Source organism: Pungitius pungitius, chromosome 12 (genome assembly GCF_949316345.1).
Source record: "Pungitius pungitius chromosome 12, fPunPun2.1, whole genome shotgun sequence".
NCBI lineage: Eukaryota > Metazoa > Chordata > Actinopteri > Perciformes > Gasterosteidae > Pungitius > Pungitius pungitius.
The window spans coordinates 6,598,639-6,619,233 of NC_084911.1; the positions used below are offsets into that span (position 1 = coordinate 6,598,639).

The 20,595-nt window shown below is 42.9% G+C and overlaps 2 protein-coding genes across 3 annotated transcripts; both read right to left on the reverse strand.

Annotated features, from left to right (window-relative positions):
• Nucleotides 1-292: 292 nt before the first annotated feature.
• prkacaa (protein kinase, cAMP-dependent, catalytic, alpha, genome duplicate a) lies at nt 293-15,954 on the reverse strand. 2 transcript variants are annotated; one of them, XM_037475830.2, is made up of 10 exons: nt 15,133-15,954; nt 7,101-7,162; nt 6,709-6,837; nt 6,045-6,143; nt 5,862-5,944; nt 5,651-5,777; nt 5,464-5,559; nt 5,182-5,304; nt 4,179-4,343; nt 293-3,492 (listed from the first exon to the last, which is right to left on the reverse strand). In XM_037475830.2, exons 1-10 carry the CDS (start codon nt 15,176-15,178, stop codon nt 3,367-3,369), a joined length of 1,056 nt encoding a protein of 351 aa, XP_037331727.1. In that variant the 5' UTR covers nt 15,179-15,954; the 3' UTR covers nt 293-3,366. The 2 variants fall into 2 exon arrangements, with proteins under 2 accessions (XP_037331727.1, XP_037331725.2); XM_037475828.2 differs by lacking the exon at nt 15,133-15,954 and adding an exon at nt 10,314-10,579.
• A 258-nt stretch (nt 15,955-16,212) lies between these two features.
• On the reverse strand, nt 16,213-20,384 carry asf1ba (anti-silencing function 1Ba histone chaperone). The gene is made up of 4 exons (XM_037475831.2): nt 19,983-20,384; nt 19,073-19,188; nt 18,133-18,309; nt 16,213-17,313 (listed from the first exon to the last, which is right to left on the reverse strand). The coding sequence occupies exons 1-4, from the start codon at nt 20,089-20,091 to the stop codon at nt 17,122-17,124; spliced, it is 594 nt and encodes a 197-aa protein (XP_037331728.1). The 5' UTR covers nt 20,092-20,384; the 3' UTR covers nt 16,213-17,121.
• Between the last annotated feature and the right edge of the window lie 211 nt (nt 20,385-20,595).

Below are 20,595 nucleotides of genomic sequence, written 5' to 3' on the forward strand. Positions count from 1 at the left end.
AAAAACAACACTGGAGGGTAGAAATACACTTGGGGAGGGTTGCTGAAAGTTGGCTGGTAACAGATCCGGTTTGTGACAGGACGGACACAACACTGCATAAGTGAAACGCATCCTTGAAACAGTCCCAAGAGGAGTTAACCTGCAGCCCCCACCTACCAACAAGCGCGTCCTTCTGGCCGAGCGTCAAGAGCCTCGAGCTGCACACGCCGTAACAATATTGTGAAATGTGACAACTCAAATCCGCATTAATTGTGCAGGGTGAAGAAATACTTTACATATAACCCCAGACATATTAGTCTTAACAAGTAAAAGTTTATTGGAATGATACATTTTGCAAAATATTACTTTATGTATATTTTTTAACATACTCATTTGTGTTCTAAGGGTATCTGTCAAGTTGTCCAGAGGGGAAAATAGTTAAGACTGTCAAAGGCAAGGATATACAGTATTGTTTCCCAAAAGGTACAATAGACTACACAATCACTGTACCCAGGTCATGAGGAAAAGATTAATGTTCTGTTTTTGCTGTTTTTTGCTTTTTTTGAAAATACAATTAGAAAATATGAACGCAAAACATCTCAGATGTAAAAAGTGTTATGTTTGAATGAAGTGTGTGAATATCCTGATGAAAGGAGAAGGCAAACACAAGATTAGAACTCATAATTAGCACAGAGCAGTAGATGTATTCAGCCGATAGAATAAAATTAAAAGACAAGAAGTTTTCGTATGGGGGAAAGAAAAATAATTTAAAAAAGGAAAAGCATTGTGACGACCTCCGTGTCTGGAGTGGATCCTGTGGCGTCGCCTTCCACACACCAACTGCGATTTAGTCAATTTGCCAGAACAGATAGACCAAATATATTACATGTGCTCTCTTTAAAACAAAAAAAAAAACCCGATTACATAGTGTCCTAAAAGTTTCAAATAATTAGCACAAATCACTTAAATAGAAGATCTGAAAGGATGCGGCATGTGCTTCAGTATTTGCAAGGGACCGGACAAGTTGGTTGGTGGTCCACTGCATTGTTCGACGTGATGCTCAAACAAATCAACAAAAAGGGTTAAACAGTGATGAGACGGTCGGCAGCGGAAACTAGAATTACTCAAAGACATGTTTCAGGTCCAGGTGACGTCTTGCCATTGGGTTGCTTCACCACATGCAAGAAAAAAAAAACCAAGCTCACCCGATAAAGACGTAGCATTAAAAAAAATAAAAATAAACATTGTGTTTCCAAACAGCATTGGAACCATCTCCGTTAGACAATTCAAGACATTCAAAAAAAGATATCCTGTGTTTGATCTTAATTACATTGAGACAGCCAAAATAATTACTCAAGCCTACCGAAATCATTTAGTTGAAAAACATTCTCAGAAATCTCATGGTACAAGACTTTATGACAATTGATGCACATCTAACAATTCACAGAAGCTTTTCAGTGAGATGGATAAAGTCTAGCACCTAGGGCCTATGGAAGGTGGGGGGTGGGGGCAAACATCCTTGATCAAACAAAGTGTAGTCAACAGACCAGCAGAGATTTGGTCTGCGATTGTCTTGCATCCACAGAAATAAACTTGGCAAAAGGGCACAGCTTTAGGATAGCTTCCTTAGTTTAATTTGTTACATAGAAAGCTGGAAAATGGAAACAAAACAAAAAATAACACTCCAATCTCAACAGTCCCAAAAATTTGGTTGGACTGCAAATCTTTTTGAAGGTGTTACATGTTCGGTATATACACACACACACACGAGAAAAAGGGGGGTAAGGAAGAAAAAAAAAAGAAGAAAAAAAAAATCAATGAAGGTGAGAAGCGACAATTATCAGCAAACCTTTTTCCCTACAAGTGATCAATGAACAAATCCCAGAAGAACCATCAGACACATTCAACTGGGTCTTGATCCATCTTCACAATAGAGCAGCCGAGAGTCCATTTCAATAGCTAAGCATGTTATCCACGATCTCAGGTACCTCAGCGCAAATAAAGCATAATGCTCTGCCATCTTTCTTTAAAAGGGATATTGTACAAAAATAACATGCACATTTTGTTGAAACGTTTTGCTACTTTTTTGCGCATTAAAATCCACCACCATCATAATTACATAAAGAAAACTTTGCAATGTTCTCAGTTTGCAAATTTGGCAGAATTTATATATTTATTTATGAAATCGTAATTTCTGTTTCACACCTATGAGACAATCTTGAAAAAGATGTAATTTAAGTATTTATATATATTAACATAAATACATACATATATATAAATATGAATACATACATATTAGTATATATGTGTGTATTTATATTAATATCTACATATATAGATCTTTATTTATTAAATAAACAATAGTCAGGAGTGTGACCACTTAGTTGCTGCTAAACCACAGCTTTTTAACCCACCCATGAGCACTAAATAACACACAAGCACAGAAATGACATAAAGAGGATGAAATGATCACCAATAGGATTCTTAAAATGCGCTAATAAATTCAGCCAAGAAAAAGACAGACTTCAATGCAAACCTCCGGTTTACCCATTCTCACAGGTCCCAGAAAAAGGAGCAAGATGTGGGTGAAATTTACTGTGATAATTCATGTTCACTCTGATTCAGGAGGTCACCACTGCTTCGGCTGCAGTGAGTGCATCATCTACCCAGTAAGCATGCCACATTTAGCAGACAAAAGGCAGTTGCAGAGAGTTTTCAAGCTTTAAACCAAAATGGGCACAAGGGCTGATGCCACCGTCGCCAAAGCTCTGCACCAATGCTTTTGACACAGTTTTCCAACCAGTTGGCATTTTGATAGGCACATCTGTTGGACTTGGTATTGCTTGGACAGATTCAGGATGGAGGATGGGAGGGCGGTGAGTGGGTGGAGGGGGGCGGTGACGAGATACAACGACCACTCTTTGAGAAGCTTGTGGACAGGGCCAGTTCCGTAGGAATAATAAAAAAAAAAAAAAGAAAAAAAAAAAAGAGCCTAGGAGATTCAGTACCTTAACAGAAAACCAATGCCTCAACCTGCACAGACTGAAAGCATGTCATTACACCATCAGAAAGATACAAGCAGAGCTGGACAGCCACAACCTACGCCTGTTCTCCTCCAGCCCGTCACAAGCGAGAGGGAGAAATAAAAGGAATGGGTAACAGTTGAGGAACAATCAGGAAACGCAACACTGCTGGTTCTGTCTTCATTTTGCCTACCTTTCCACAGGGGGGGGGGGGGTTACATTGTTGTCGTCATTACAAATAAGAAAGATAGCAGTCCACCCTAGCGCTTCCTGTCCACCCCCCTTTTACTTTCTATACCCCTGTCTCTCTCTATCTCTCTCTCCCTCTCTCTCTCTCTCCTGCCTCGCTACTGATGGTGAGAATCTAAAACTCGGCAAACTCCTTTGCACACTTCTCAGTGAAGGAGACTCTGATTTCCTCTTCCTCGTAGTCGTCAAAGTTGCTCGTGTCACCGGGGCCTTTGCACTTTGGAATAAAGGGAGCTTCCACCTGAAACACACGAGGCAATCAAGTCCGTCACAATGATGCAGTGATGACAGAGAACAACAAACCACTGGATGGCAATGGACCCGTAATGAGAAGAGACATCTGAAAGCGGATCCATATTCATTAAGAGCTGTAAAAAGTAAAACACTACAATTCATCATGCTGATTAAGAGATCACTCTTGCAGGACTAATTCAGAGAGAACGGGCAGTCATCGGTTTTCCCTGCATGAAACCCCTAAAAAGCATGAACTTGTTGGATTCATTTCTTGTTAGAGAACTTAAAAATGATGAGGAAATATTTTTTTAATGTCAAAACAAAACATTTAACCTCACTGCCAATAGACCTGGAATTATGTGGACCACAGTATGTGCTTTTAATTGTTTAGCGGTCATGATGTCCACTTCTGGTATGTTGAGGTGCTGCCATAATTCCAAGGTCCACCAGCTCTTGGATAAGCAAACGGGAACACATTAAAAATAAAAGTTTTAGAGATTTGCCCCATTGGTCTCCTGTGTAATGTATCAGAAGCCCAGATGGTGTGTTTAGAGTGGACTCAAAACACCTCCACGGACCAAAAGGCTCATTAAGGTCATCAGCATCCCTCTGCCTCTGCCCTCCCCGTCTCACGGTGAGGAGGGGAGCTCCATTTGGACAAAAGGCTACCGTTTTAAAGGCCGGCCCTCTCACCTTCCTCTGGTAGATGGCGATCCAATCGGTGGTGGCGAACCACTTGTGGCCCTTGATATCGTTGACTCCGTTCCTGAGGTTACCAAAGCGCTTGGTCAGGTCCACCTGCAGCAAATTTCTCAACAGATCCTTCAGGTCCGAGCTGAAGTGGGAGGGAAAGCGAACCTGCAAACGGCGAAAGCAAGTGTGAGCGGTTGTTCTTGAGTCATTAGTTAATTTGTTCCATTGGGCACTTTCCCTCGCACCGGGAGTTTTTGCTTTGTTTGAAAAAAAAAAAAAAAAAAAAAAAAAAAAAAAAACACAGACAAAAGCTAGACGAGACGACGGCCATTTTACGGGGAAGCCAAACTAGTCTGACGTTAACTTTGAAACAGCCTTCAAAGGCTTCAGGGGCGGCGGGTGTTGTGTGGTACCAATGCCCCGAGGAACACCAACGGATCCACTATGGCGATCTGACTGTGAAACTGGCAGCCGTATCGCGCCCATCAGAGCGAAGACCACTGAGGTTCATCCCGGCTACCTGAGGATTTATACCATGCTGGTACGCTGTAGACCCCGAATAACACCAGTGTACCTAATAAACACTATGAAACACATCTGTGACCTTTGAGGAACAAACCTATTTAAATATGCCAATAGTAACATTACAGATTAAACAAACAGTAAAAAAAAAAATCTTAAAAAAAAGATTTATTGAGAAAGTTTAGGTATTTTTTGTGTCATCTTGAAACAATGAGAAACACATGATTTGTCTTCAATGCAAAGGCTGTAGAAATACTGTGGTATCATTAGGAGAATAAACTTGATATATTATAGGAAAATAATCCTTAATATTACAGCTAATAGGGATAACTATAAAACCTCCCCCAAAAAACACATTTTAGTTTGAAAGCTGACTGACCCGCTCGGTTAAGGACGAGCGCAGGAAGATGCACCATCAGGTCACTCATTCATCCACTCACTGCTTACAAAAACAAGACAAGAGAGTATTTTCTTTACTCACCTTCCCTGATACAATCTTCTCGTAAATCTGAATAGGCTGGTCAGCAAAGAAGGGGGGGTAACCGGCGGCCATCTCATAAATCAGAACTCCCAGAGCCCACCAGTCCACTGCTTTATTGTAACCCTGGAAAACACACAGGAAATATAAAACGGGCCGTCACATGCACACACACACGCACGCACGCGCACGGTTTCCTCATTGAAGCATCGTGTCAAGAGCTCTGCGGCCCTCTCGACATTCAGCGCGGTGGTGTTCACCATCCGCCTGAGCGTCAACCCGTACCTTACTGAGGATGATCTCTGGCGCCAGGTACTCGGGGGTGCCACAAAGCGTCCAGGTCCGGCCCTTCACCCTTTTCGCGAATCCAAAATCTGTTACCTGGGGAACCAAGAGCACAGTCCTGAGCACTGACCCCAAACACACAAACGCACACAACCAGCGAAAGCCAAACACATGGTGCGACGCTTGCCTGTATGTAACCCTGCTGGTCGATGAGCAAGTTCTCCGGCTTAAGATCCCGGTAGATGAGGTCCAGCGAGTGAAGGTATTCGAAGGTCAGTACAATCTGGGCTGCGTAGAAGCGGGCGTGTGGTTCGCTGCAAAACACACATCGGGCACAATGTTGAATTCAACCAGTGGTAAGGTCAGTGGTAAGGTCAAAGTGACCCAAGTAAACTCACCTGAATCGACCAATTCTCCTCAAGTGGGAGAACATTTCGCCGCCGGGTACATACTCCATTATCATATAGAGATTACTGTTGTCCTGTGGAGAAATGAGCGGTCTTACTTTGACATGCAAAAACACACGCAACCAGAAATTTGGTCAACAAGAGGATGCGCCGGATGAACAATTGAATGCAGACCTTAAAAGAGTGCTCCAGTCGCACCAGAAAGGGGAAGCTGACAGCCTGCAGGATACGTTTCTCGTTCAGTGTGTGTTCTATCTGCTTCAGCTTCACTACCTGAGAGGGATCAGGGCAGAGGGGGGCGTCAGATAGGCTGGTGATGCATCATCATTGCAGAAAACGGGGAGAGAGAAACAGCAGGCAATTCACAATGCTCTCATGTGACCCTTAAGTCTTAACGCTGCCAATCAAGCATTAGAGCATAAACCCAAGATCGCAAGACTACGTCAGACATGAGCTGATCTTTAAAAACAGACCCTTGTTCAGTGTCTTTTTAACTAAATTATCTTTATGATGTTCAGAAGTTCCTCTGAAGAACTACAAAAGATATTTTGTCATGCTTTTCCATGGTGCTGCTTACCAGCGGATGACTTGTGGGTTACATAAATGTCTCATTTTGTAACTTTGGACAACAATGATCAACTGTCAGTATCTCTCGGCTGTATAGACGATAGAGGTTATTTTCGCCTCTCTGTATAAGCACTTTTCTATTCTATAACACTTAGTGACTGTTTAAATCCTGGGATGTATGTTAATATGAAAATGTTATTTCACGTTAGAGACCGTTAAGCATTAGAGTTAAAACAGTAGATGACTAATTCTCTTAAAAAGAGTACTGTACCTTCTGTTTGTCAAGTATTTTCATGGCAAAATGTTGGCCCGACTCTTTGTGTTTAACCAGCATGACTCGGCCGAACGAACCCGTGCCTAAGGTCTTCAAGCGCTCAAAGTGGTCCAACGCCGCGGTTTGCTGAGGGAGGGAAGAGGACAGTCTCACGTTAGCCCAGCAGAGGGCGCCCCTCCAAAATAAATGATTGGCTCATTGGCGGGACTTGACTTGCCATGAGTCAGCCTAGCACAGTGTGTGAAAACAGGCAAGTTTATTCAAGATTTATCACAAGAAGCATTATTACAACAACAATATTCACAAATGACGGCAAAAATCATGACAATGGCACAAGCCTAAAAGAACAAAACGGATGATGATTTAACAGACAAAGAAGTAATCGTCACCTGTGCTGGATTCTCCCATTTCTTTAGGAAATCTTCTTTGGCTTTGGCAAGAAACTCCTTCACTGTAATTAGGAACAAAGTGTGCGTTTATTAGAGACGGTTCATGAGATTTTAGGAGCAAAGACTTTAGGATTTTAAATAATACGTCACCAAAACTAATCACCAAGACCAGAACAAAAGTGTGTGTGTGTGCGTAAGACACTGATTGTTGATTTTCCGATGGTGTAGTTTTTATAATTAAAGTAATAGATGGCTTAATCGGGTTAAGTCAGTGTCAATACATTTTTCAATAATACAATGACTAAAAATCTGCTTTATCAGAGAGTTAAGGGTTATATAATAAGCACAGCTGATAAACCACCACTTTTTAACGTCTGATTTGAGGTACGAGAACAAATACAAAAAGGGACGATTAGCCAATTATTTGGTTGTTACCAAACCTCCCCTAAATTATCCCAATTGCAGACCATGGCTTTTAGAAGCGCTTAAGATCCCCTTTATTAACACAGGGACATGTAATCCAACATTAAAATACACCGGTTTGTGCTTGATGAATTAAGACAAAAAGGTACATGTCCAACCAGCCCGTGACCCTCACGGAATATCAGAGAGAGAGAGGTACGAACCCTCAAAAGCACAGAATATCCACAGAGTACAGCAAGATTTTTGAAAATTGATAAGACCCGACAAACCCTTTGAAATCACAATTTTTGCTGCCACAATTAAATGAGCATAATCAACGATATCGTCGTTTAAAATAAGTGCTTTGCTACATATCAAATCAAGCGCTTCCTCAACTAACAGCCAGCCAACCACCAAGGGGGAAAAGGGGATGGGAGGCGTCATGCGCGCACCCTGCAGCCGCAAAGTCAGTTCTGTCTGCCGTGGACTTTTGGTGTTCGTAGAAGAGTGGAGAGACGGACAAGAGGTCAGAGGGCAGGCTGCACGGGTGTGAGAGGAAGATGTTTTTTTGATGTTGTTAACCAAGAACAAAGCATGTGCACGGAGTGCGTTAGGGCCGTTAGGGTCTGCGCTGCGTACTTGTTTAACCACCTGAAGAATGTGTGCATTAGCTGGAATGTAGCACAGCACGAAAAGGGAAAGAAGGCTATGCTGATTTTGTTTATATTTTAAAAAGTAACGTGCAATGAAGAAAGATGTTGTGAACAATGGGGATTATGACTTTGGACATAATCTTGCAGCCGTCTTATGCGTCCAACAGCTCCACAGAGGCAGAGAGAAGGTGATGCATGACATTTTCGCCGAGGAAGAGACTCCCAAACGCTCTTGTTAAACTACTGGTGGCCATTTTAAACCATCACACAAAACACTGCGTTTCAGCGAGCCGAGCACTGGACCGTCACCCGTCATCCCCAAAACGTGTCCATGGCGTTGCCCCCGAATCAGGATGTGTGGATGAAAGAGTCCAGCTCAATGCTATCTAGTGTAGGAGATGTGTACAGACTGTAAAGTCTGAGGTCAATGTGTAACTTGTGATACAAAATAAAATGAACACATACAACTTGACACCGCCTGAGCAGGTCAGTAAAGACGTGTACGTACTGGAAGCATGTAGTGCGCCCCCCCCCCGCTACAAAACCAGCGCTGCCACATTACGGCCAAAGATTTGCACACAGCGTTCTTTTTCATCTCTCCCTCTCGGTCTCTGGGTGGGCCATTAGAAATAATCAAGTGGTTCTACGCTTATGAAGGCAATGTTGTGGACTGATAAATACAAATTTGTCCCGTAGGAAAGTGCAGTCCAACCTGACGCCTCAAGGCCTTTGAAGGAAACCCTACACCTGGTAAACAGGCCAATGCCAAAAACATAAAACGCACACATACTGTGCTGTAGATGAACGGACCCGAGGTCGACAGCTTGGCACACATTCCGTCAAATGCAGCCATTCATTTTTCTTGCCTGTTATCTTTATGGGGATAATGGCAGCGCGCTGTGGGAACATGCAGATAAGCAGGCCTTCCTCATTCCGTCCTACTATCTGTGTCCCGGCTTTGAGGGCTCTAGCTGCCTTTTAGCAGATGATAGAGCTTAGCTTTTTCTACGCTTGTCCAGGGAACCAAATGGCTCAGCCGTAAATCACCTGTATACAAATAGACATTGGTTTTAATTTAGTGTCATAAATCCCTTTAGCACTGCTAAAAAAAACATGAATAAAAAAAAAAAACAGCTTATAATTGTTCCCCAATACATCTTGAACATAAATTTCTCCCAAAAGTTAGGACCAAGTTCAAAAGCAAAATAAAAGAATTAAATTTTTGTTTCAAGATTATATGGTAGATGTTTGATCCCACCAGCAACGAAAAGAAAATACATTTCTGATAACATCAACACTAGTATAAATGTATCAACCACTAAAATAACTTTGTTAAGCCATTCAGCGCAATGTGGAATAACCATCTGCCAAGGTAATCGATGCAAACAAAAGTCAAGGTCACAGTCTAAAGTAAACTAGTCAGCTGTCAATACCGAAAGGCCAGAGTAATGTAATCACTGGACACTAATATTCAAACCGATGGGTTTATGGACTGAGAAAAATGTAGACAAAACTTCAACAATCTACAAGATTTAGCATGAGCTTATTTTTTAACAAACACACACACACACACACACACACACACACACACACACACACACACACACACACACACACACACACACACACACACACACACACACACACACACACACACACACACACACACACACACACACACACACACACACACACACACACACACACACACACACACACACACACACTAATGTGATTTCCTGCAAATTCTCCACAGACCAGCGACTCCAACAATAGGGTGGGAGAACACCAACAAGAGCGGCGGAGACCAAAGTTCGCACAAACATGTCGAGAGCGCCGCAGCTCCCAGAGAGCCGTGCAGGCAAACTGGGCAACGGGGAGAGGATTTTTTTTTTTTTTAAAAGAAAACAAATATTTCCAGCTAAAGTTGCTCAACTCCCACTTCCAAGCAGATAGCTCTGCTATTCCTGTAACTGAGCCGCTGCGACAAAAGACGTGGGCGCTGCACAAGTCGAACAGCTGTCTGTGAGCAATGCTCTTGATCTCAATCCACAATATCGTTGTTCTGAGGCCTGGTTGTCATGGCCACCACTGCCATTGCAGGTGAGGGACCAAGACCTCTAGGCCCCCTCTGAAAAACCCCCAAAAAACTCCTTACCGTCCGGGATGACTGGGGGTACCTCGGGTGCCGCCGCGGCCTCCGCCGAGCGCGACCCCGGTTCACTCGAGCGCGAGGATGACTCCTTCTTTCCTGCATGCCTTCTGGAGCTCTTCCTGTCACACATCAGCGCTGCGAAGTCCGCCCCCCCCCCCCTTCTCCCAGCCCACACACACCCGTTCTTCTTGCTCGGCCTCTTCCTCGGAGGAGTCACTGACTCATGACCTTTTCCCGGCCCCTCCGAGTGCACCGTGGTGGGAGGGGGGGGGGGGGGGGGGTACTTTAGTCTTTCCAGTGGCCGTGGCTTTGCTGGCGAGCCCGGAGTTCAGGAAGCCGCTTCCTCCACCAACGTGCGCTCAAACAGCACTGTGCTCGCGTTCCGCAGATCAATTAGACCCTTGCTTTGGTTCGTATCAATATTTATTCTGTACACAACGTACTCTGCTGTTCCCACCCATGTCGGTCTTTCTCACTCACACACACATTATATTGATCTAAACAGCATAATCACCAGGGGGAGGGGTGTAAAACCCCAGCTGGTGAATTTATACAACCCAGAGAGGAAGTCCTATGAAAACACTGAATGAAGACCCATTGAGACGAGCTCCACACAAAACTTTCTGTAATGAGCACAAAGGATCAGATCACACATTTGCAACAAAAAAAAAAGCAAAAATAAGAATGAACTCACATTGGCAAAACCGGACCACAGATGTCACAGACTCAAACTCTCTCTCTCTCTGCCCAAATGCACCAGAGAGTCTATGTAGTGCCAGTGCCGAATCAATTCTCCAAAATCAATGGTGCATCTCTCCCCTAGGCCTCGCTGGCCCACTCTGACGCAGGAACAGAAGGGTCATATTAGGGCGAGGTGGCCAATATTTCACGGTGAAGCGTGCCAATTCCGGTGTGAGGCTTCACCGGGGGCCTTGTTCACAACACAGACACCCCCATGCGGGCACAAGAAATCAGTCCGAGGGCAAACAGAGCTGCGGGGGAACAAGGAAGTTGTCCTTTGTGTTGGTGAAAAAAAAAAGAAAAAAGGTGAGGAATCATTGAGTAGTCATCAGATCAATACCGGTACTAGATAGTGACGGGAAAACTCCACAACTTTACATCCTACTGTAAGAACCGCTTTAGCTCATCAGCATAAAGACCAATCCAGCAGCAGAGCAGCTGCTCACATCTCACACTTTGATGTTCCAGTGCCCTCTATTCACGCCAGGGCTGCACGAATAATCCCCAAACTGTATTGAAATACAAATAAGGCCCAAATTTAGAAATGTGGGGAATGAGAATCATGACGGGTCACGTATGTGCAGCCGCCATCTTATTGTGTACTTGTCGACTAATAAAGATGGCGTTAACATAAACAGGGTAACTTTGCTTATACAAGGTCCAGTGCATTTTACACACACACCTAAATAATCAATGGCTGAAAGTGTCAATGGCGGGATACTAATAGCGGCCACTTTTCAGTTGGTAGATGAGGCCTCAGGCCGATTCTGCGGGACCCCTCACGTCATGATGCAGGACTTTATTTTGTGCTACAGCTTGATTTTGCCACGGAAAATTGGTGATTTCAGTAGCAATGCAACTGCAGATTTACAAGACATTTACAACTATGCCTGTAGCTGCTGTAAGAATCCAAAAAGGTAAACTACTGGTCCTTTTCCAATCATTGAGCACCAACGTCAAGGTTTTTCCTCCGCTTGCTGGTGGCTTTTGAGTCTCAGGATTCTTCCCCAGAAGCCAACTCGCCGCTCTGCGATTATCTAAAAGGTGGCCAATTGGCATTTCAACGGTACGGCCCACCGGTAATCAGTTTAGACTCTTAACAAAGCCCCTTTAAGTGGAGACAGGAAGTGATGAGCGCTCCAAACCCAAACCGTCCCCTTTTAGACAAACCAGCTGCGTGCAGAGCAAGGGCAAGGACGTGAGCCTCGCTGATATTTATAGATACAGGGAATTGCAATTTGAAAAGGGTACCACCTCGTTACACAAGGTGCAATTTCAAAACAAAAGATTCAATACAACAATCTCTTATGTCATAAGATGTCATCGTGAAGTGAATCGAACACTCGTACAGGCTGAAAGCCGTTTACAAATGCTCCCCACCAGCGAGAAAGACCATGACAAAAGAGCATTATACACAAAAAATAAGTCTTTTTGGATAGGTTCATTATTACACGGCGTAACAGTTTAAGGTAAATAGCAATATGCTGTGCAGAATGGTGGCTGACAGACACGCCCGCAACGGAGAAATGCCTTCCTTTGAACCGTAACTGGGAAACAATAGGCCACAGAGAAGAGACAAACAACAGGGTGCACTGTGGGGCTATTTGGATACCAGATTGCTCCGCCAAAACTCGACAGGAATTTACTAAACAGACGTAATGAAGAAATACATTTGGAAAAAAACAAAAAAACAGCCCGATTAGAGTTGGAGCTCGGCGTGTGACCGGCTAAGCTAAACAGCACGGCTCCTCCTGTGCAGCTGCCCGGTGAAAACTCACGCCAGCAGCAAGCCTCTAGCTCATCCTGCGGTGGGTCATGTCTGCCTTCTCCGCCGCCCATGTCCCCTAGACAGGGCCCGGCTCGGTGAAACAGCCGTCCTGCCAGCCTGTGGATGACAGACATGGTACTAGGCGGGAGGAAGCCAGCCGACAGCCCGCTGCAGAGTCCTGAACCCGCAGTACGTCCCGGCGGCGGCGAACAGGATACCCAACAACGCTGTGCGGGCCGGGAAAAAAAGCGCCAGGCTATTCTGGCCGGCTGTGTTTAGTTTACAGAGTAGTGGGCTGGGCTGGACTTTCCTTGCTCCCTCACTTCCTGCTGCAGTCCACGGAGTGTCTATCCGCCCTGCTTCCTCCCCAGGGCCAGAAATCAGCTTTGCATTCTAGTTTGATGGTTGCGCGTTCGTCTTCTTCTCCAACCCGAAAACTTGCGCCAAAAAAAGAGAGACCCCCGCGCACCGAAACACGCTCAACACTTTCTCGTTCTGCAGAAAAGGAAAAAAAAATCCAACAACTTTCTAGGTGAAAATGACGCCCATGGGTACGGGCTGTGGGGGCCCCCTGGTCCACAGGTGTCTCTGGGGATCGGGGTGGACCTTCTGCGATGAGTTGAATAAGGAGGGGAAGCGTGATATGTGAGCAGAGGTATTCCAGTGTGGCAGAGTCCGTTTAATATATTCTGACCTTCCAATACACCAATAAACATTACTTCTGAAATATGACAAAGGAAAACCAAAACACTAAAAGTCATAGGCCTTGTTACATTGTTTATCAGCAATGGGTCAGTCTTATCTCCACAGTACTGCGTCAGGGCCAAAGAGGGGGTCCGCACATCATTCTGGGATTGGTGGGGGGGGGGGGGGGGGGGGGGGGAAATGCAATGGCTTGTTTGTGATCATTTTGAAGAGATACAATGGTCCTTGGCGTCACTTAGCGCAGAATGCAGCAGCGCTATCCTTGCGAGATGGATAACGCAGACGGCAAGAGGAAAGGAGATGGGTGGCCGGCTTATGGCCACCGCCTACATACTGGGAGTGAGAATAGGGATGGGTTTACATTACAGACGGACTGCATGCCATTCTTCACACATACACTCCACCAGCAACAAGGAGCTGACACTCATTTTGCAGATACCTGCTCAGACCCTGCACACTTGAGTGTTATTTATGGTCAGATATAAAACCCCCGGCTACTGAGCCCAACTAGAAAAAGCGGAACCAAAGCTCTTTGAGCCTTTTATTGGGAAATAGGATTACATTTGTCCCTAATTCAGTAGCTAAACTGTGAGAATAAATGTAAACAAGAGCATTTATTTTGTTAACTTGGACAAACATCCCCTTTATTTTTTATCACATTATCATTATAATAAAGAGTTGACCAGTGAAAAGCTCATCAACTAAAAACAAAAGTTGTTGGGAAACAACAACCTGCAAAACAGTCGGGATAAGCAAGGCATCTCTTCATCACCATCTTGAACACGCACACAGTGCCACAGCACAGGGGGCCCTTGTTCTAAATGCCGCTCATCACATGATGTTCAAGAGACTCCTCAACTTCTAAGTTTCTGCCTGGAGAGGATCACCCTCATGCATCAGATGACCCCGTCCTGGTGCGTTTTACCTTCTCCGATAACCACCTCTCATCTACTGACTTACTCACACAAACGCAGCCTGCAGGACTCGGGTCCACACTTCGCATTAAGATCCAGCACAGGTTAAATAAACATCGCAAAACAATTGTTTCTGATTCATCCTATTTTTGTAAACAAAATAATTTGATGTAAAAAAAAAAACATATTACTTATGAAGCTGCAAAGGAAAAGCTCACACAAGTGTTTTCAATGTTATTGTAGCATATGACCAAGAAACTTATGACTGTTATGTGAAATGTTGTATAAGGATATTTGTTGTCATCCTCTCTGGACCTTCTGAATATAACCTGAGGCTTTTCATCACGAGCTTTCCCACAGAATAAGTGGAGAGAATGAATAACATCCTCGTCGCGTTGAGATGAACGTGGTGTCACGGTGTAACAGCTCGTTTGAAGCTATGCACACAAGTACGCGAATGCCCACTGGTGTCTTTCATAGGGTTTTCATTCCAAGTTGGGGAAGTGGTAGGTTGTCGAAAGGAATATTACATGGGCTCAGCATGTAGGGTCCCACGGCCATTATGCAGCGTATACGGTGTGCTGTTTTTACATAGGTGCCATCATGGCAAACAGGAAATAGCAACACTGCAAAACGACCCGACGTCAGGTAGCATGACAGCTAGCCGCTGCAGCTGCGGGTAAAGCGTACTCACCGCTCTCCATCTCATTGCCCTTCTTCGCGGTGGGCGTGTTGCCCATGATAGCAGGCTGATGGTGGAGTCCCTTGGCTCAGAATGAGGTTTTTTTTTTCCTTCTCCTTTGCAAGTCGACAAATGGTGCTACACCGCTAACGCAGTTGCTGGGCTCAATGAAGCTGACAGCTAGCTACTAGCTACCATTATTAACCTCCGTGTGTAAATAGGTTTCTTCAAAATGACCCTACTCGAGGAGTTCGGTAAACTCCAACCAAAGCGTGTACAGCATGTACAAGCCTGCAGCCAATATTAAAGCTTAAGGTTAGCTGAGCTAGCCCGCTAGCTAACTCTAGCAGAGATTGCCAGTAGATGTTAGCTTTGTGGCGTTAGCCTGTGGATTTCCAAGCGAACCACAGTGACACCTCGAGATGTCACTCGGTTGTCCTTTATTTCCGGAAACTACGTGGTTTTCCCAAAATCCAGCCCGGACCATCGGGCAGGTCGTCGAGATCTGCTTCGGTCTAACGTTGACGAACAAGCTAGCGTTAGCTTTTAGCGTCCCTCGCAGTCTTATCCTGGCCTGAACTAACCAGGTGCTATCCCTGTGTAGGCAGGCCTTTTCAGTTGAGACCTGGATAACAAAAGTGCCGTCCAGGTTATTCGTTATCTCCGCTGTAGGTAATTTCAAATGGATCTCTCTCCATTCGTTTCTAAACCAGCATCAAGTGCAACGGTTCCTTGGGACCGACCATCTGATAGTCGATTCCTAAGATCAACAGACCCCTTCCATTAATCTTCAGACCGCAAGGGAAACTCCAGTCATCCATCCACCGGGTCCCGCCTCTCGCTGGCTGTTATTGGCTACATACAAAGATTCTTGAGCTACAGAAATGGCAGCTAAAGTTCTGATTGGATAGGCATCGATGCATCCAGACATTACATTGATGCAATTCGTCTGTCAAAATATGTGGTCCCGCCTTCCAGACTTGCTAGTAGCTAATACGCCCATAACTGTAATTGTGCTTTTTTTGTCTCCATTTTTACTTTAAATTGACAGCTGTTTATATTTATCAGACTGAGTTTCTTGCACGATACAGATAAAACGTTGTCGCATTTTAAAATCGAAGTCCCAGTTGCAGAGCAGTCATTTCAAAGCCGGTTCTGTAGCCTAGCCACCCCTTTTACCCGACGATCTGTGATTGGGTGTGACGTTAACACGAGCTATTTTTAGACAAATGTGAAAATAACACTAGCAGTGTTATTTGTGTATTTTTTATTTTTGTTGTGTAAAACATGATTATAAGAAGGTCGGAGTGATAACACTGGTTTTCAGCAGTGATATAAAAATGGTTTATGTTATGTATCCTTTATGATTAAACGTTAAAACAAAATTACTACAGAGGAATATTGTTGCTCAGAGATCCACTTACACATACATTACTAATATTTTAATTTTGGAAAGTTGCAAAAAAAACAACAAAAAAAACATGCATGTATCCCATACACAACAACAATCTAAGTGGGAAAATGTTTAAGTGCAAAAAAAATAATTTGAACGCAAATATAATGGCAGAATATAAAATTCCGCCAATGTATTATAATTTATTTGACTTTAGCTTTGTTGCTGTAATCTTCTCATACAGGTATAAAAGAGTTCTGAAACAAAAGGAAGGAAGGTGAATCACACATCAGCTTGCAACGTTTCAGTTGAGCGGCAGGATTCCATGTAGTTAGTTACCTTTTTTCATTCCATGAGTCAATCAACTTTGATATTGCTCAACATCATGGCAATGAACTCCCAATCTGTAAGTGTCAGATAGTCATAATCTTCCTTGGAAATGACACATATCTGAAGCTGAAGGTAAGAGTTTGTTTCTGACAGCCTTCAGGTAAATAAGGGTAGCTGTAAGGCAAAGATATCTATTCATGCACACTAGAACGTCCGCACGCATTCTTCAAATATAAAGGTCTCATCTGCGAGTTACCACGTTTGGGGCGGGATCGTCTCTATAAGCAGTCCATAGAGTTATCCGGTAGCAGCCCCAATGGGGGGGCCTTTCCCGGGAGACAAGAAGGAGGGAGCATGGAGTTTGATGTGGGATCCACATTTTCACAGTCCTCCATTCGCTCTGCACAGCCTTCCCAGTTTATATGAAATCTAGTCACACGCGGGTTTGATGCCAGAATATTTCTTTGGAGCTGGAAAGAGGAGGATACAAACATAGGTTTAAAAGTATAGGTATTTTCACAACATTGGAATATACACTTGAACCATATCACTTGCAATTGGTTACGAGCAAGAGAACAATAACTTAACACAACCCTGTACCAACTGGTGTGACTAAATATAAAAATAAAATGTCAATGTCTGCTTACACATTTTAACAACCTACATGAAAACGATCGGTCCATTTGAAAAGAATCTTTCCCCAGAGATGTTATTCATTTTCCATTTGCTGCAGCTATGTACTGGTGGCTACTTTCTAGTTGCTATCAAGACTCGGGACAAGAAGCTTTCTAGATAAGAGTCAGCCACCAATTAATAATCAATAAACTGTATAATAACTCAGGTCAAACTACAACATTGCACCTTTGAGTAAAAAGTTCAAAATGCAATCCTTTGTCACCACAGAAAAACTCTGTGGCTTATTACTGAATTAAGAACATTGTTCAGAGTAGCAACAGTTTAACAGTTTTACTTGAACAGTTATATAACAGAGTATATTTTGGAAGGCTCAAACAATGTGTTCCAAAGTGCAGGCTCAGCAGAAAGTAAAGCTTTAATTCTGCAATGTTTTGAGTGCTGTTCTCATGGTTAATATAACAACAAAAAATGTCCTTTGGTTTGTAAAAGGGCTACTTAATGTTTTTGTTTGTTCATTTTCATTGCAAGTCCTTCAAAAGTCTTCTTCAACCAGACAGAATAATATACTTTCAAGCAACATTCTCAAATTTCAGTAATCCGATTGTTATTCCAAACCAATGAGATACGCATTAGAAATCAACGGTTAGTCTGACCTGTGTGTAGTTTGGCTTGATTGGTGGATTTTCCCGAAGCTCCGGTTCTGTGTATTCATTGTTCACGTAGTAACCGATGCGAATGAACTCCTGGCCACGGTATGTGCAGGTAATAAGCACTACAGTCACACCAACAGCATCGCTTTCAGGAATCAATCCAGTATTTGGGGCATCAGCCTGTTGAACAAAACCCAAGATGTACAAAAATATAAAGCCACTATTTTGATTTGTTATCCATCAAGAATTTGAACTACTTGTCCAATACTACTGATGGCAGGTTGTGAAATAATTAAACGAAAAAGCATGGAGAATTTGTTTAGAACATTTTAATGTATGTTCCAAAAAGACCCCTGCAGTATGTCCATAAAACACGGATGAATCAATAATTCATATTTACAGATAATGCAGTGAAAACAAGAAAAAGATTTAAGAAGGTTTAAAAAAAGAAATGTATCATTTCTAGATTGTTATGACATGTTGAGTCAGTATGAAGTTATAGTCCATGTTGTTTCACATTTTTTCATAATTTTACATTGTTTACATTTGTTTTTAATGTATAGCATGAAATAGACTTGAATCCTGCTGAGCATGGAGGACAGGATATTCCTGGGGCCGTTCTCCTATTAGTAGGCCCGGAACTTCAAGAAGTCGCTTTACTACACTCCAACAGCTTTTTTTTTACATGGTCCCCTTCATTTGATATAAAAAAATAAAAAATAGACCAAGATTTTTACTGGGCAGGACATTATGCTTTGTGTATAATTAAAAATCCACTCAGGAGAGAAAAATAACGTGAAAGGCAAGGATGAAAAATGGAACAAATTGCCATTTCTGAAAAGTGTACTGACACATTGTTATGAAATTGCTTTTCCCAATATATGCTAAATCATTAACGCAGCATAAAGCAGTATTTTATTCAGTTTGCCGGAACCAAACTCACCTGAAACACAAACATATGTCTCCCAGCGGGCACAGGACCGACCAAGACAGAGTCGAGGATTTGATCGTACTCTTCGCTCTCTGCTGAGCCAACGTAGATGATCTTCCATTCAAGGTCTAAAAAAAACAATTAAATATATGAAATGATGTTCCACTATACAATGGAAATGAATAGCAGTATGTGGGGAACGTTGTGGGGAGAGCATTTGTTCATTAATCAATTAGATGTTGCACAAAATATATTGATAACAGACTGATCATATTTGAATAAAAATACTTGGATAAAGCTCATACAGTCATAGTCAATAAGTAAATAAATAACTTTTAGCATTTGCAAAAATCATACAATTAAATATTAAAGGGAATGCGTGAAACAGCTGTTACGTAACGTTATAACCAATATCCATTTCATGTACGGATAATAATCCACATGCTACCATGACCAATAAAGAACACAGCAGAAGTTTATACCAATGACCATGTAACCAAACAAGACCGCAATTGTAAATTGGAAGTCAAAACTGTATCACTTACTAGTATTGATACCGATTCTTGGATTACCATAAACGTTTAATGTAACGTTAACAGTGACGTTACTCTCTACTTTTTCACATTATTTGAATAATCTTCACAAGCATATTTTACTAAACGTCACAAAGAACAAAATAAATCAAGCTTTGTAAAATAAGGTTTAGCTTGTAAAGTGACGTTACTGTCACAAACTCAAATTTGACTTAAGTTAGCTAATTTAGCTAGGTATTGAACGGTTGACGTTACGTTGCTAACTTATATGTAACGTTAGCTGTGATAGCGAAAACACGTTAGCTTTTAGCAATCTCCAGTAAGGTTACACAGACAAAACTAACGTAACAAAACCGGCTCCGCTTTCCTGCGAATGTAAGGTTACGTACCTTCGGGAAGGTCCTCCATACACTCAAATGTGATCTCAAACTGAAAAGGGTTTCCAAAGCGACTCGGGTTATCTAGGACGGCCACATTTAACACCTGGACCTTCGCCATTGTTGTCGAAGCGCTAAAGCTGGCTAACCAAAAACAAACGTTCAGACCAGACACCTGGTTAAAAGCACCTTCAAAACAAGAGGTTGAGAGTAAGAGAAAGCAGTATTATCTACTAAACAGCTCGGACAATAAGTCACTAAACTCGAGCCTTATTTACGCCACTCAGTTCAGACTTATAGCTACCGACTTAATTGAAGTTCAGAATAACTGCCGGACATTAACGTAACATATGAGGGATGAATATGATGCTCCCGCCGCTTTCACTGTCAATTTACCCAGGCTGCCTTGCGTCTACGGCAAGCGGTGAGTAGGTGGAAAAGGACCCGCTCCTGTAGAGAAAAAGGCAAAGGGCTTCATTAGTCCACTAGTGGAAAAGTTCACAAAAATAATTCATAATAACAGCGTCAGCTGTGATTATATTTTCACCAGACAATAAACCTATCAATGTTTTCTGACTGGACAAAGTGTTAAAACAAGTGGAAGCTTTACTGGCACATGATCTCT

What these genes read in the sequence shown, in the direction of transcription:
- asf1ba (XM_037475831.2), bottom strand. Translation starts at nt 20,091, where the DNA reads ATGGCGAAGGTCCAGGTGTTAAATGTGGCCGTCCTAGATAACCCGAGT. An exon ending in TATGGAGGACCTTCCCGAAG is followed by an intron (nt 19,189 to 19,982) that starts GTACGTAACCTT and finishes TGTTTTTTTTAG; the next exon opens with ACCTTGAATGGAAGATCATC. An exon ending in GACATATGTTTGTGTTTCAG is followed by an intron (nt 18,310 to 19,072) that starts GTGAGTTTGGTT and finishes TTTGTTCAACAG; the next exon opens with GCTGATGCCCCAAATACTGG.
- prkacaa (XM_037475828.2), bottom strand. Translation starts at nt 10,440, where the DNA reads ATGTGTGACAGGAAGAGCTCCAGAAGGCATGCAGGAAAGAAGGAGTCA. An exon ending in ACCCCCAGTCATCCCGGACG is followed by an intron (nt 7,163 to 10,313) that starts GTAAGGAGTTTT and finishes TCCTAATTACAG; the next exon opens with TGAAGGAGTTTCTTGCCAAA. An exon ending in ACCAGCAGGGTTACATACAG is followed by an intron (nt 5,560 to 5,650) that starts GCAAGCGTCGCA and finishes TTGGTTCCCCAG; the next exon opens with GTAACAGATTTTGGATTCGC.